General features: G+C 42.1%; 1 protein-coding gene across 10 annotated transcripts in view; it reads right to left on the bottom strand.

Annotated features, from left to right (window-relative positions):
- LOC147012547 (uncharacterized) overlaps positions 1-15,192 on the bottom strand; it is a 68,304-nt gene that overhangs the window by 9,031 nt on the left and 44,081 nt on the right. For 6 of the 10 annotated variants that reach the window (XR_015051396.1, XM_085855659.1, XM_085855660.1 and 3 more), the window contains 6 exons: positions 13,627-13,736; positions 9,579-9,702; positions 7,994-8,514; positions 7,635-7,748; positions 1,649-1,833; positions 1,214-1,412 (listed from right to left, as the gene is read on the bottom strand). Coding sequence is in view for 9 of the 10 variants with exons in the window: in XM_085855659.1 (XP_085711785.1) it covers positions 1,214-1,412; positions 1,649-1,833; positions 7,635-7,748; positions 7,994-8,514; positions 9,579-9,702; positions 13,627-13,736 (1,253 nt within the window). In the remaining variant the exon portion in view is untranslated. The remainder of the gene's footprint in view (positions 1-1,213; positions 1,413-1,648; positions 1,834-7,634; positions 7,749-7,993; positions 8,515-9,578; positions 9,703-13,626; positions 13,737-15,192) is intronic. The other 4 variants (XM_085855655.1, XM_085855656.1, XM_085855657.1 and 1 more) reach the window with 4 other exon arrangements.

Here is a 15,192-nt window from a genome sequence, read left to right as displayed (position 1 = left end):
CAGGCAGAGTCAACCCAACCTGGTATTAATTCAACAGCCGAGGGGGATTTGAACTCAGGATGCTCAGATCCAAAGCCCACCACCCTAACCATTAAGCCAACACCAGGCATGCCCCAGACCCGGATCTATTTCTTTCTACCTTTGCATTCTCTTCTTCCCTGTATCCCCAAAACTCTGTGTTCTTCCATGGTTGTATATAGATCCAGTAGCATATTCTGAGGTATGTGAATGTTGTACGTTTACCGGGGTGGGTATGTTCGGTCATGGTAAGGGGAAATGTATACGTGCTTGTCAATATGCCTGTTTCCTTGTAATGCCATTTCTGGATCCAAACATTCCTATCCTGCACTGCTTTCCAAAACTCTGGCAGACAGCTCCATTGCAGCCTTATCCCATCCATTGGGGCAGCTGTTCCTTAACAACTGTTCCGTTGGAGTGCTTTGTTTTTGTGAACACTGTTGAGGCTTGTATGAGAGCAAACACACAGAAACACACAACCGAGGGGACAGGAGACCGAAGGAAAAAAACAGTGTGGAACAGAGACATGAGGAGATCTGTGGAAGGGAGAGGGATGGGGGCGGGATACACGGGTAAACAAGATGGGCACTACAGGGACTTTCAGGTCCTTACACTGCAGGGACTTTCAGGTCCTTACACTGCAGGGACTTTCAGGAAGGAAAGCAGGGAATTTGAAGTAGGTAGGTTTGGGGTGGATTAACGAGGTAGAAAAGATCGAGGTTTTGGATGGTGGAAGATAGGAGGTGGTGGTGAACAGCTGTTTTGAACACCTGGCGGAAAAAAACGTTTTGAAGACCTGTGTTTGTTCTAAAGGTGGAAAAAAAAGAGGAATGAAAGAGTGAATGCTGGCAGTCATTTTGACGACCTCGGAAGGATGACAGGCTGAGTTAACCCCACCTGGTATTAATTCAGCAGCTGAGCGGGATTTTGAACTCAGGACCCTCGATCCAAAGCCCAGCACCCTCACCATTAAGCCAACACCAGGCATACCCCAAAGAGACAGGCTTTACAAACAGGCATCTCAATGATTAAACAGTCATTTTTGGTCCAAGTAAATCGATCATTAGCTATTTATTTATTATTCTATTTACAATATCATTCTATTTTAGCTATTTACAATGGTACTATTTATTTTTTATTCTACAACAACAGGAAGATGAACAAAATCATTGAAATACACAAGAATGATTGATACCTCTGTGTAGTTTGCTCTTTCCTGCAATGTGTGCATCTCCTGAAGGCAGAGAGACAGACGGTGCTCTGCATTATTCCGTTGCTGCTCTGCATGCCTTGCTTGTGCAACCGCCATGTTGCGCCCAAGTTGTGCCGCGCTCACCACACCGTGGGCCAAGTGGTGCAGTTCTGCCATGCTGGGAGTGAGTTCATGTGTTGGGCTTGGAGGCAAAAGGAGCAAAAATTGTACTTTTCTATTTGGTACCACCTGGCATGGCTTCTTATGATTGTGGTTCTCGTTAGGTGGTGGGTCTGCAATATGAACCAACACTAGACAGCTGCAATAATTTTACTCAACTCCTTCCATCAAGTGCAGTCTCCACGTCCAATGTAAAATACCAGCAAATAGATTGTGAGAATATACAGGATTTCTCTGTGTTTCCACCATCACTTTTACCTTTTGGTAAAATATTTCTCCTCCTCTTCTTGAAATAGCTGACCTCTACCATCTTCCTCAGTAGTGGAAGATCGAAGCTCTCTTTGAAGATCTCGCAGTAAAAAGAAGACCTCTGCCGGGTCCAGTTTTGAATCCGCCATGCCCTGCACAGCATCAAGCCTCTGATGGACCTCTGCCAGCTCCAGCTGTGATAGGTCATGGGGGGGAAAAAGAAAGAAAAGGAAGAGGTGGGTAGAGCCAGAGGTCAAAGTGTCAGGTTTGCTGTCGCAATACTGAGAACTCACCTTTTAATCGTTTATAATGATAATTCCAATTTACATTGAGCGGTTGCTCGATTCATAGGTTCGAATAATGTGTAGGATCTCGTCAATTCGTACTTGTAGTTTGACCATGGTTCTTATTGTGATGTTTCTCAGAATTGCAGTTGTCCAATAGGTTGTTTCGTACGAGTACCATGTCAACCATTTTATGTCACAGATGGTAGTGTAAGGCTCAGCATCGCTTGAGAGTCTAATGACATTATATATTCCAACGATTTTTTAAAAGTCTGCATACGACTCGATGTGGATGCACCTGTTTTGACATTACGGAATGCACATCCTTTGATGATGAACTTGAATGATTTACAAAAATTGAATTAATGGTTTGTATTTAGACTGCCCAGCTTGAGGCATGCGGTAATTACAAAAATCTCTCCCACTGGCAAAAGCAACCCCTGGTGCCACGCTGTATGCCAATCAATTACTGATAACCGGTAAACTGCTGCATCCCGTGTTTTGCAAGGCCATCTTTTTATTGCGTGTGATGCAAGAACACCTGTTTATTATGAACAAATGGAAAGGTGGATTGGCCTGTCTATAATTCCCATCTTAGCCCACGAAGCTGGGTTCCCAGGTTCAAACCCCATTTTTTGTATACATAGTCGAGGCTCCTGGAGGAGTCCTAACCCTAACCCTCCATAAGTAGGGATGGCACAGGAAAAAAATGGCTGCCCCATCAAATGTGTACAAAATGACTTGCTGAAAAGCCACTATGGAGTGAATTCATACGCCATTAAAGCCTTAGCGTTATTCTCAAACATTTTCATAACTAACAAGAATGAAAAAAGATGTCAGAATACAACACTAAAGTACAAAATGTAAGAAATCACAAAATCGCCGAATTGTTCATCCACCAAATCGTTGATAAATGTCATCGTGCCGAGCACAATAATGGCTGAAGCAATTACAATGATTCCAACGGAAGGGAAGGAAGCGACATTCTCTCTTGGTATTGACTGCACCCATACCAAAACAAAATGTCTTTTTTTTAAATCTGATTTAAAATTAATACAACCACAATACACCACAACCTGTTGAACGCCATTTGTGCATGCGCAGAGTGAGAAACTCTCCCATAAAACTCACTGCCTGCCGTAAGATCTCTGTCATGTCGTAAGGCAAGGCCATGTGGATTGTAACGTACAATAAGATGCATAATTTACAAGGGAAAAGGGCCCAGAACGGTCTGGTGATGCTTTCATTGAGGTTCACAGGGGGTCATACCAGTTATTGAAAAGAGCATTCCAAATTCACCTTTCCATATACCGTATGTATATTATTGTTGAAGCAAATTGTGCAGGACCTCATCCTCATGTAAATAGATGTGATCATGTGACCCCTTTTAAAGAAATCTATTTATTACACGTACACAGCATTCGGTAGGGAGGGGTGGGGAGGGAGGAAATTGGAAATGCCAACATTTATAAAAGGAACAGATGGGAATAGGAATAGGATAGGAATAGGATAGGAATAGAGTTGGAGTCCCTAAAGCTGTCTGATGTGGAATTCAACATCCTTCTACAAGCTCCTGAGATGCAACAGGTGTCAAACTGTACTGGCTTGGGCCCTTCCTTTGGACTTCATCAGTGACATGGAGAGGGGGGGACTTGTTGCATGGGCAATAACTGGTCCTTCATATCGATTTGCCCAGGTTTGCGTCCTGGAGAGGACACTCCAGCTTAGCCTTGCTGCATCAGCAAAACACGTGGTGCAGCAGTTTACCGGTTATAAGCACTTGATTGGCAAGAGCATGGCGCCAGGGGTGGCTTCCGCCGGTGGGAGAGATGTTTATATTTACCGCATGCCTCAAGCTGGGAGGTCTCCAGCCAGTAAAGTGCTGTCTCAGCACAGTTCACCTGCCCCACTGGGTGTGTGGAGCTTTGGGCTTTTTAAACCTGAAAACTGGACTGAAAATCTTGCACCAGGCAAAATAAGAAACAATAGAAGAAAGACACCAGCACTCAAGTTGGGATGCTGGAATGTATGCACCATGAGGTCTGGTCTGTCTGAAGACCTCCAGGATATAAATGACGTCCACAAGACTTCATCGATCAACAATGAGCTCAGGACCCTTCAAGTTGATATTGCTACACTCCAGGAAACATGCTTGGCCGACTCTGTTACCCTGCATGAAAAGGACTACATGTTCTTCTGGCAAGGGAAAGGACAGAAAGAAACTAGAGAGTATGGTGTTGGTTTTGCCGTCAATAATTCATTGCTGAAGATAAGAGAGCTGAGTGACAAAGGAACAGAGATCCTTTGGCTCCAACTCTACACATCTGATGGGTCTGTTAACTTCATCAGTGTTTATGCACCAACCCTGTACTCTGCTGAAGAAGTGAAGGATGAGTTCTATGACAAGCTTGTGTCCATCATGAGCCAGATTCCTAGACAGGATGAGCTATTGTTACTTAGTGATTTTAATGCGAGAGTGAGTGCTGATCATGACCCCTGGCCTTCATGTCTGGGACAGTACGGAATTGGTAAAATCAATGAGAATGGGCAGCGACTCTTCGAGCTGCGCATTTATCAAGACCTTTGTATTACCAATTCCTTGTTACAGAGGAAGCCCCAAACACAAGGTGTCATGGAGACATCCTCAACCAAACCACAGGCACCAACTAGACTTCATCATTATGAGATGGTCTCATCTCAAAAGTGTTCTCCTGACATCTACCTCCCACAGTGCTGACTGCGATATAATTTTTCAAGTGAATCTTTACCATTCAGAGATGCGGCCAAAAACGATATATGGCACGATATCTCAAAAAGTTGTTTCCCCGGTAGCTAGACTGCATGGTTATTTAGGTATATTGGAGATCGAGACAATTAACCCAACGCCACGCGGTCGAAATGTTGGCGTCCATGGTCCGCTAAGGGACCAGTGACCTTTCGGAGTTGTCCGAGGGTCACGACCTAAATTCCGGGTGTTCGGTGGGAGACTACTCTACTGCTCCACCTAGTGGTCATTTATCGCCCCCGAACCCCGGCCCACAACACTATGACCAGTAATTGGAGTGTGATGCCCATCTTTCTGTGCCAGCCCAAAACGTGGCAAGATATGAAAAAAATTACAAATTCTGGATAATATGTCAAACACATAGAGCAGGAGAAAGACTGGTTGAAAGACCAAGGGCATATAAAACAATTCCAGAGAGTATAAACAATGGTGCATCATGCGGTGATGATATCCGGAGGATTGAGAAGACTTTGTGCTGATGCAGACACCGATACTGGATATTCGTGTCGAAATCGGCAACATGGCACAGAACCTGTTTCCAAGATTCGGTCCAGATGGAATCATGTGCGACAACAAAGAAAAAAATCCGATGCCAAAGCCACTCAAAAAGAGAGCAATCAGAATGCATCAGATAGCAATGTGTTTACTCACTCAAAATCAGAGCCCAACGACAAAACTCTTTCTTCTGTGAATGCAAAGGGTCTGTGAGGGACCCCTTACATGATGTGCAAACGAAACGAGCAGAAAACAATTTAAGAACTGCAATTGAAAAAGAGTGCAGATGACCAACTCAAACGGAAACTTTGCACGGACATGGATCCAAATGATACTTGTGCAATAGACGCAGTCCACCATAAATGGATGCTCCACTAACCATCTTACGAATGTTCTTCGCAAGTCCATTGATCACCCAGATGCAATGATTTTTTTAAAACAAAAAAAATGCAGCAGATGAAGTATCTGCAGACATTGAGTTTTTGTGCTTATTCGAATGTGCTCTGCTGGATGGACAAATACTGAACATGGGAATTTTGCATGAGGTTTTGATAAACATTAAATCAGCGAAAAACGTGACAAACCCTGACTGTAGACGTCGAGACTTTTGAAATTATTCATTGAAACAAGGATTCCTGAAGTGGACTTCCATAAACCAAAAACAAGAGAACAAACCTGATCATGTGAGCATTAAAAACAAGAGATGACGCAATTCAGATGGCAGGATGTAATGAAACAGACGTACATAGTGAGGTGAAGTCGTTATGTAATGCAGCACTCGTGCTCAGAAAAGCCATTGGTAAATGTAAAAAGTAGGAGTTTACTGGCTCTTTTGCTGATTCCAACGAAAGTCATGTGCCAAATGAGTTGTACAGTTTCTTCAGACGTGTACCGCAAGGTCCAGGCACCACACTCTCTGCAGAAGCAAAATCTGCAGACGTGAACAAGCGTGCTGCAAGCTTGGCTCAAAGTACAATGACGATGTATATACGACTAATCGACAGGTGAAAAACACTTGCTCACAAACCGTCAGGTACACAAATGAAATGCCACAAAAGTTGGCTGTTGGTTTAGCAATTCGACAAACATATCACAGGCAAAAAATTTTTAAATCAATCTTCTGCATGGATTTGGACTGTCTGTGGATTACAGCCGTCTTCTCAGGTTAGACCCACAAATAGCAAATCGTGTTATTGAGGAAATGCTGCTGAATGATGAAATGTACTCTCCTCCAAGCTTTGTCAATGGAAGGCATATCTGTTTTTGCTACAGACAATGTGGACTGCAGAGGATACACCTGTTGGTAAAAAATGGACACTCCATGCCACAGTGATGGCAATCTCTCAACGAATTCAGTTTGGTGACAAGAAAGATCATGCACATTTATCAGGTCATCCTTCAGAATGTTCTATGAAGAACATACCAAACACAGTCGTGACGCTGTTTGAATGCAATTTGCCCCCAAAACACACAAAGCCATCAAGTCCAGTATGTCCATCTTTCAATGTGCAAGGACAGTTGCTTTGAAAGCCCCTCACTAACGTGTATCTACCTGACTACGTCTCACTCCTTGGGCGGACATTGGTGAGATTTCAGATAGAAGGAAGTCAGGATGCAAAGCGAGGTGACCCTACGGTATCAGGTTTGGTGGAAATTGAACGCATCAATGACCATGATTGATTAACACCCATATTTACTCTTTTGTATACATTTCATCAGTTGTTTGTAGAATATTGTCTGAAAATTGTATCAACAGTTCTGCAGCACCGTCCTGAACATTTCGGTGTCAAAATCATTAAAATTTGTCGAGTCGTTTCAAAATGATGACTGGAAATCTGTTTTAAAGCAACCCGTCCGTGACGGCCATTTTGATGGCATCGTAAAATGGTGTTGTTCCACACGTTTTTGAGACGCCCACCAACTTTTTTGAAATCGTTTTGGGACTAATAAAGACGATTAGATAGGCGGTTTGCTGATCTCATTAAATGCCCACGGTACTTTTTTCACGAACATATGCCACCCCACTAATGATACTTTATAGCTGGGCCAAGATTCCAACCCAGGCTCGACAGCTCAGTGGTGAGAGTACATACCCCTAGGCCTAGGCTATCCTGCCAGCCCTTATGGTGTTTAAACAGAGGAAAGGGACACATATCAAGTTGTTTTGCACACCTAATAAGTAAATAGCTGTTGTTTACGAATGGAGCAGTCATCGAAGATGAGTACAATATTGATGTGAGCTTCTGCAGATCAATGTGACCACTGTGTGCTGGTGGTGGGTTTCCAATACTAGCTCGTGTACAGTGCTCATACGACATTCTTTTTTTTCTTCTTGCTCGTTAAGACTTCCTTTTCCACCCCCCATCCTACCCCGCCCATCGCACTACTCCAGCACCATAATTTATGTTCCCCACAAGTACTCCATTCATGCCTGAAGGGTTGCCATTTGCTGTAGCAGTCGCTCATTCTCTTCCCCCAGAGCAGTTGCAGCCCGAAGCTCCTCCAGTGCAGTCTCTAGCACCAGTCTCTCTTGGCCTAACTCCATCTGCAATAATAAATAATCACCAAATAACATGAATATTGCCACAATTGTTATCAGCTCAATGGTAAATATGCTACCTTGGAGCTATCCTGGTAACCCCAGCATTCATTTAGCTACTGCACTGTGTAAGAAAGAGCAAGTTTGAAACATGGTTCATCGAGGACTCCTTGCAAGAGGAGTGGGTCACAAGTATACATGTCGTTTATTTGTAAAAACTATTATTAATATGAAAAAAAAACAATATTTACCTTGTTTCGATCTTTGGACTTTGCAACATTGACCGCCCGCTGTGTTCTGTCTTCTGCTTGTGTCTCAATCCTATGCCTGAGCTCATTTCCCTCAACACTGAGCATCTCTCTTCCCTTTTGGTGTACGAGTTGGTCAATTTCATTCTTGAGCTGGTCCCTTTCGTGACACAATTGGTTCCTGTCTTGTGCAATTGTATTCATCTGGTTCACAAGAAGTTCCATTTGTTTCTTGAGCCGGTCCCTGTGACGATCAAGCTGGTCATTCTCTTCTGTAACTTTGTCTCTTTGATCCACAAGTTGCTTCACTTGATATTCCAGCTCGTCCCTCTCCTGTATGAGCCAGTATCTGCTGAGATGCAGCTGGTCTCGCTCCTGAGTGACTTGATCCTTCTGTTTCTTTGGCAGATTCCAATCAACCTGCGTTGGGCAAATGATGCCACAACCAGGGTCCTCTTGTTGTTTCCCCACGATCAAGCTGCCAAACTCCTGCTTTAGCTGCTCACCTGCAGTAAACTGCCCGACTTAGGGAGCCGTGACAGAAGGAAAAAGGTCAATAAGGCAACATGTAGACTGGAAAAACTTGTCTATATATCGTCATGTATACATCATATTTGGAAATGGAGGGTAGAACTGCTTGCTACTGCTGAGATCAATTTTGAGATTAGAAGAGAGCTGACCGTTTGAAATGTGATTTTACAATAATGGCCACATTGGGTCATTCTCATGGCCACACAGACCCTGCCACCAAATAAGTTCAAATGCATATGGATTTTAATTTGAGATGTGATGTAAAATTGTGTGCGAGCAAATTGATAGATAATTAAATTACAACAACAGATTGGATGAACTGCAGAGAAAATGAAACTTGGATTACGTGATATTCAATTCAATTTCAGTTCAGTCAACATTTATTCCCTTCTTCAAATACAATGCAAAACAAAAAGAAGTTGGTGTCGATCCCGAGAAGCAATTTGCTGATGTTGGGGACGCCGTAACAAAAACACAACATTACACACTACAATACCAATCAAATAACATAAATAACTAGAAGGGCACTCGGTAGAGAACATGCCTCCACCATGTAATGCCTGAGCCACGAGAACATATCGGGCCCAGTACATGTTTGAAATATCATGCTATACACCACTATATGGTATTTTCACCCAATCTCTCAATGGTGAAGAATCACTTTAAAAATTAAATAATTATCCTATCCAGATCCAGATCCGGATCTTCACCAAAATCGAATAGATTCGTCCTTGCCAGACACCCAAAGTGTCCACCAAGCTTAGTCCGAATCCGTCCACAACTTTTTGAGATATCGTGCTATATATTGTGTTTGGCCCTATCTCTCATTGGTGAAGAATCACTTAAAAAATTCTCGGAGTCGGAACCGGATCCGGATCTTCACCAAAATCACGATACAAAACATTGGTGCCATCAGCATATATGAGAATGTTATTTGTAAAAAAAATTTCATTGTGTGTGCTACGACATGCATACAGTGTGTGACACATGAAAGGTAGTTTGGTTGGGACAAAAAAAGTCACTCGGTGTGAGATTAACTGTTTATGTTATGATATACCACAGGTGAGATGTTGTTGGAGGTCTTTGATGGTCTCGTTCTCACGGTTGATCTGACCGAGCATGACCTCAAGCTGGTGCTTTGAACAGTCACTGCTCCATTTCATTCCGACCTGACGACAAAACTACCAATAGAAAAACATGGCTCCTTCATGGCTCTTCCCATTTTCACACCAATCACCCATTCTATTTGCTTTCGGGTCATCGATTTATTAGATGCATGGGCTAAAACGAGACGATAAATCTCAGAAGAGAGAAGGGAGGGTGTCGAAGCAAGGCTACGAAAGGGAAGGAGCACAAAATTCCACCATATTTGCGTGTGGAATAAATATATGACTAATAATGAAAAAAATGGCATTCTCAAACTAGAAGTTAAACAGATTTTGAAGCTCCTATATCATCGTCAACAAACCCATTTGTGGGCAATATGGACAGCTACACATCCTAGGTTAGCATGTATATGCTCATTGAATCTGAACTACACAACAAACTAGAAGGGCACTCGGTAGAGCGCACACCTCCACCATGTAATGCCTGATCCACGAGAACATATCGGGCCCAATAGATGTTTGAAATATCATGTTATACGGTACTACATCGTTTTCAACCCGAATCTCTCAACGATGAAAAATCACTTAGAAATTAAATAATTCTCATATCCAGATCCGGATTCGGATCTTCACCAAAATCGAATCAATTCCAACAAGGTTAGTAAAGGGGTGTTTATGACACGGTTAGTAAGTAAAGGGGTGTTTATGACAAGGATAGTAAAGGAGTGTTTATGACAATGTTAGTAAGTAAAGGGGTGTTTATGACAAGGTTAGTAAGTAAAGGGGTGTTTACGACAAGGGTAGTAAAGGAGTGTTTTTGACAAGGTTAGTAAGTAAAAGGGTGTTTTTGACAAGATTATTAAGTAAAGGGGTGTTTATAACAAGGGTAGTAAAGGAGTGTTTATGACAAGGTTAGTAAGTAAAAGGATGTTTATGACAAGGTTATAAAGTAAAGGGGTGTTTATGACAAGGGTAGTGAAGGAGTGTTTATGACAAGGTTATTAAGTAAAGGGGTGTTTATGACAAGGGTAGTGAAGGAGTGTTTATGACAAGGTTATTAAGTAAAGGGGTGTTTATGACAAGGGTAGTAAAGGGGTGTTTATGACAAGATTAGTACGTGAAGGGGTGTTTATGACAAGGGTTGTAAAGGAGTGTTTTTGACAAGGTTAGTAAGTAAAGGGGTGTTTATGACAAGGGTAGTAAAGGAGTGTTTATGACAAGGGTAGTAAAGGAGTGTTTATGACAAGGTTAGTAAGTAAAGGGGTGTTTATGACAAGGTTAGTAAGTAAAGGGGTGTTTATGACAAGGTTAGTAAGTAAAGGGGTGTTTATGACAAGGTTAGTAAGTAAAGGGGTGTTTATGACAAGGTTAGTAAGTAAAGGGGTGTTTATGACAAGGGTTGTAAAGGGGTGTTTATGACAAGGTTAGTAAGTAAAGGGGTGTTTATGACAAGGTTAGTAAGTAAAGGGGTGTTTATGACAAGGTTAGTAAGTAAAGGGGTGTTTATGACAAGGGTTGTAAAGGAGTTTTTGATGAGGTTAGTAAGTAAAGGGTTGTTTATGACAAGGTTAGTAAGTAAAGGGGTGTTTATGACAAGGTGAGTAAGTAAAGGGGTGTTTATGACAAGGTTAGTAAAGGAGTGTTTTTGACAAGGTTAGTAAGTAAAGGGGTGTTTTTTACAAGGTTAGTAAGTAAAGGGGTGTTTATGACAAGGTTAGTAAGTAAAGGGGTGTTTTTGACAAGGTTAGTAAGTAAAGGGGTGTTTATGACAAGGTGAGTAAGTAAAGGGGTGTTTATGACAAGGGTATTAAAGGAGTGTTTTTGACAAGGTTAGTCAGTAAAAGGGTGTTTTTGACAAGGTTAGTAAGTAAAGGGGTGTTTATGACAATGGTAGTAAAGGAGTGTTTTTGACAAGGTTAGTAAGTAAAGGGGTGTTTATGACAAGGGTAGTAAATATAACAACGTTTCCATCACGAGCAAAATGGACACGCCAGTGAAGCGTCGATCGTACACCTTGAAAAGAAGATTGAGATTATCACGTTTTACAACTCTTGCAAGAAGCAGTAACAGACGTGTCATAAATACGGACTTAACACGAGGACTTTGATGCGAATGTTGAAGAATGAGTAAATCATTGTTCCGAGTGTGAAAGCTTTGAAGAAGATGGGGAGTGGAAGACGGGCCTTTAACCCGGATGTGGAAAACGAACTTGTTGCGAAGTTTAAATTCGTGTTCGAGGAATGAAAGAAAGTGTATTTAGAATTTGTTTCCGAGGTACGGACAATTAAAATTGCCATGATGTAAAAAGTCACATCAATGCAGCCAATCTGAAGAACATTTACCATGATAAGCACTTGTCGTGGCTTTTTTCAACATAAGCGCATATGTGCTCTAATAAATCTAAATTAAGGCGCATACGCTTATTATCCACATTCTACTGTGTACCATAAACACCATTTATGTTGACTATAACATTCTACACAAATAGAAAAGTAGATAATACACATTTTTCAAGAGCGTCACCAACAAAATTGTGGTATAGTCCCAAATAACCTCATCGATCCTATAATATTGTGAATAGCAGGCAGTCCAGTAAAGAAAATGACCCACGAGATGATACCTCATTTGTATGTATCAGTCCAGTTTTACAGATTATAAAGACAAAACTGTACAAAGCTAGAAAATCAGTTGAAATACGATGCGATGTAAAATGGCAATATTGCACTTGTAGGGGTACTCCACTTCCAGAGCAAATTGTGGAAAAACGTCTGCAGAGAGTTTCGTCAGAAATTTATTTCTTCTTCTTGCGTGTGGTAGCTTGGCTGCTGGGTAGCCATCATTTTGTTGGGGCACGACTATGCCGCTGATGCTGTGCCCCTTTACTAGTACACTGGTGCTCATTTTGCTGACCTGGAAAGGATGACAGGCTGATTCAACCCCACCTGTTGTTAATTGAGCATCCAAAGGGGCTCAAACTCGAACATAGGATCCAAAGCCAGCCACCCTAACCACAAAGCCAACACCAGGCTGAATGAATTTCTGAATTCTACAGATATTTCTACCCGAGAAACAACCCTCACACCTTTTGGTAAATAAAAGTCAAATAAAATCCTCTCAGCACTGAGACTATAGAGGAGCAGCAGCGAAAACCCGAATCCTATCCAGGTTCCTCGTCATGACTCCATCATTACATTTTTGGCTTCTTCCTGATGGCTCCAATGCTGCATTTGGTCTTTTATTTGATGTAGTAGCAAAATGCACTTCACAAAGTTTAAGTGCAGAAATCGTTTGGAGGAAGGAATGAGGGTTGCCAGATACAAAGGCATTCTTGCAACTCTGGAACCTGATGTTCGGGAGGGACACAGTGATCAGATGGGACTTCATAGCATTGATGGACATTAAATATTCCAAGTAGATGTTTCAGTGTCTTCATGATTTTCTTCAGGTCAGCAGGCCTGACTCTGCTCATTAATGGGATGTGCTACTGCTTTTGGCTGTTGACTAAAAACAGAATAGGCCATGAAAAAATGCCTTTGGGGTTATCAAGTTCTAATGAAATGCCATCAGGAATAATACTGATTGTGTATAAATAAGTCACACAACCAGTCAAAGGGAGAGCACTTAACAGCGATATCCAATTGCTTGGTGAGCAGGGCTGGGTAGGATAGGCATCACGTGTCTGGATCTAATTAGGCCGAGCAGCCTAAGCCACGTGATGCGGTCTTCTATGTGGTACTACACAAGAAATTCATTTTGTTGCAATAATATTAAAATGGAAGAAAATGGAAGTACATGCAGCTTCAGCCTTTGATAAAAAAAGTAAAAGTGATTGGAATAATGTTACAACATTTGGGGAATGCCTGAGAATATTACTGCCACAACCTGAGAAAGGAAAATGTCATCAGTGTACAATAAGGTTTACTATCAATTATAAACCACTCCGATAATGTGTTTGGGACAAGATACACAAGGCAAGTCAGACATAAAATGTTCTCTTACAGCTCTCTCTTCCTGCTCTTCATCTGTTCGTTCCAGGACCCTTTCTGCCTGCACTTCCCTCTGTTCCACTTTTGAAAGGCATTCCTGCAACATTGGCATCTGTCGTTCTGCTGGAGACAGCAAGGTAGAGGGATGGAGTCAGGGATATACAAGAATATATATATATATATATATATATATATATATATATATATATATATATATATATATATATATATATATATATATATAATCTTCTTTCAGCTGCTCCCGTTAGGGGTCGCCACAGTGGATCATCCGTATGATCCGCATAGTGATTTGGCACAGGTTTTACGCCGGATGCCCTGCCTGACGCAACCCTGGTCGCCTTTTACGACACAGGGATATGGTACACCTATTCTAACCGGGGCATACACCGGTCCCAGTACACTGGTACTCATTTCACCGACCTCGGAAGGATGACAGGCTGAGTTAACCTCCTGGTGTGTATTAATTCAAGCGGCCAACGGGGCTTCAACTCAGGACCTTTTGGATCCCAAGCCGCTACCCTAACCACTACGCCAACACCAGGATATATATATATATATATATATATATATATATATATATATATATATATATATATATATATATATATATATATATTAACATCTCCCATGCTACTCCAGTCAAAACTGCTGCATAAAGCAACCAAGAAGGCCTACGCAAGGTAAGTGCTTTGCTCTATCAAACCCTTCCCAGATTTCCTCCACAGTGATAAAGATGTTCACACATAGTACACATATGAGAATCCCAATGCTACACACCCCCTCAGCTGCCAGACCAGTTTCATCGCTTATTGGTGAATCATCAGCGACATCAGAGACAGCAATGTATACAAATGAGGCTCGCAAGCAGGTACCACGTGCAAACGTCAAAAGCAGTCAATATATAAATAATAAAGAAAAACCCACCCACATCTCTCACCTGTGAATGGAGGTCTGATGAAACCGGTCTGGAATCTGAGGGGGTGTGTAGCATTGGGATTCTCATGTGTGTACCATTTGTGAATGTCTTTATAGCTGTGGAAGAACTCTGGGAAGGGTTTGATACAGCATAGCACTTACCTTGTGTAGGCCTTCTTGGTTGCTTCACACAGCAGTTTCGGCTGGAGGAGCATGGGAGGTGTGAATATATTTATATAATCCAAGCGAGCAGGGCATAGTTGATTAGGTGAGAGCTGATTGGCTATTCCCTCCATTCAGTCTATCTGTGATTATTAATCCTTCGGGCTGATCAGATTACCTTCACCGCATTGGACTTTCTTTCTTATGGCATTTCACACATTCGTGGCACAAAGCACGATGCTTGATGCATTTGTGGTGAAACACAGCGCTTCTCACAAGCATGTCCATAACAGGAGGTACAGCGCTTTTTCCATATGTAATATAGTGCAGCACATCTCGCATGCATGAAACAGTACGCACTTTGTCTGAATCATTACGTGTAAGGGAGGGAGTGGGGGCCCTCATCGCTGCCTTGGGCACGTAAAAGGAGGGGTGGGGGCTGCGTTGAAAGCTCCCTCAGAAACAGCGGCATTTTCCATAA

Source organism: Eptatretus burgeri, chromosome 14, assembly GCF_056783735.1.
Source record: "Eptatretus burgeri isolate ZD-2024b chromosome 14, Ebu_testis_v1, whole genome shotgun sequence".
NCBI classification, from domain to species: Eukaryota; Metazoa; Chordata; class Myxini; order Myxiniformes; family Myxinidae; genus Eptatretus; species Eptatretus burgeri.
The sequence above is the reverse complement of the archived record's forward strand: the minus strand, read 5'-3'. Positions and strand labels throughout refer to the sequence as shown.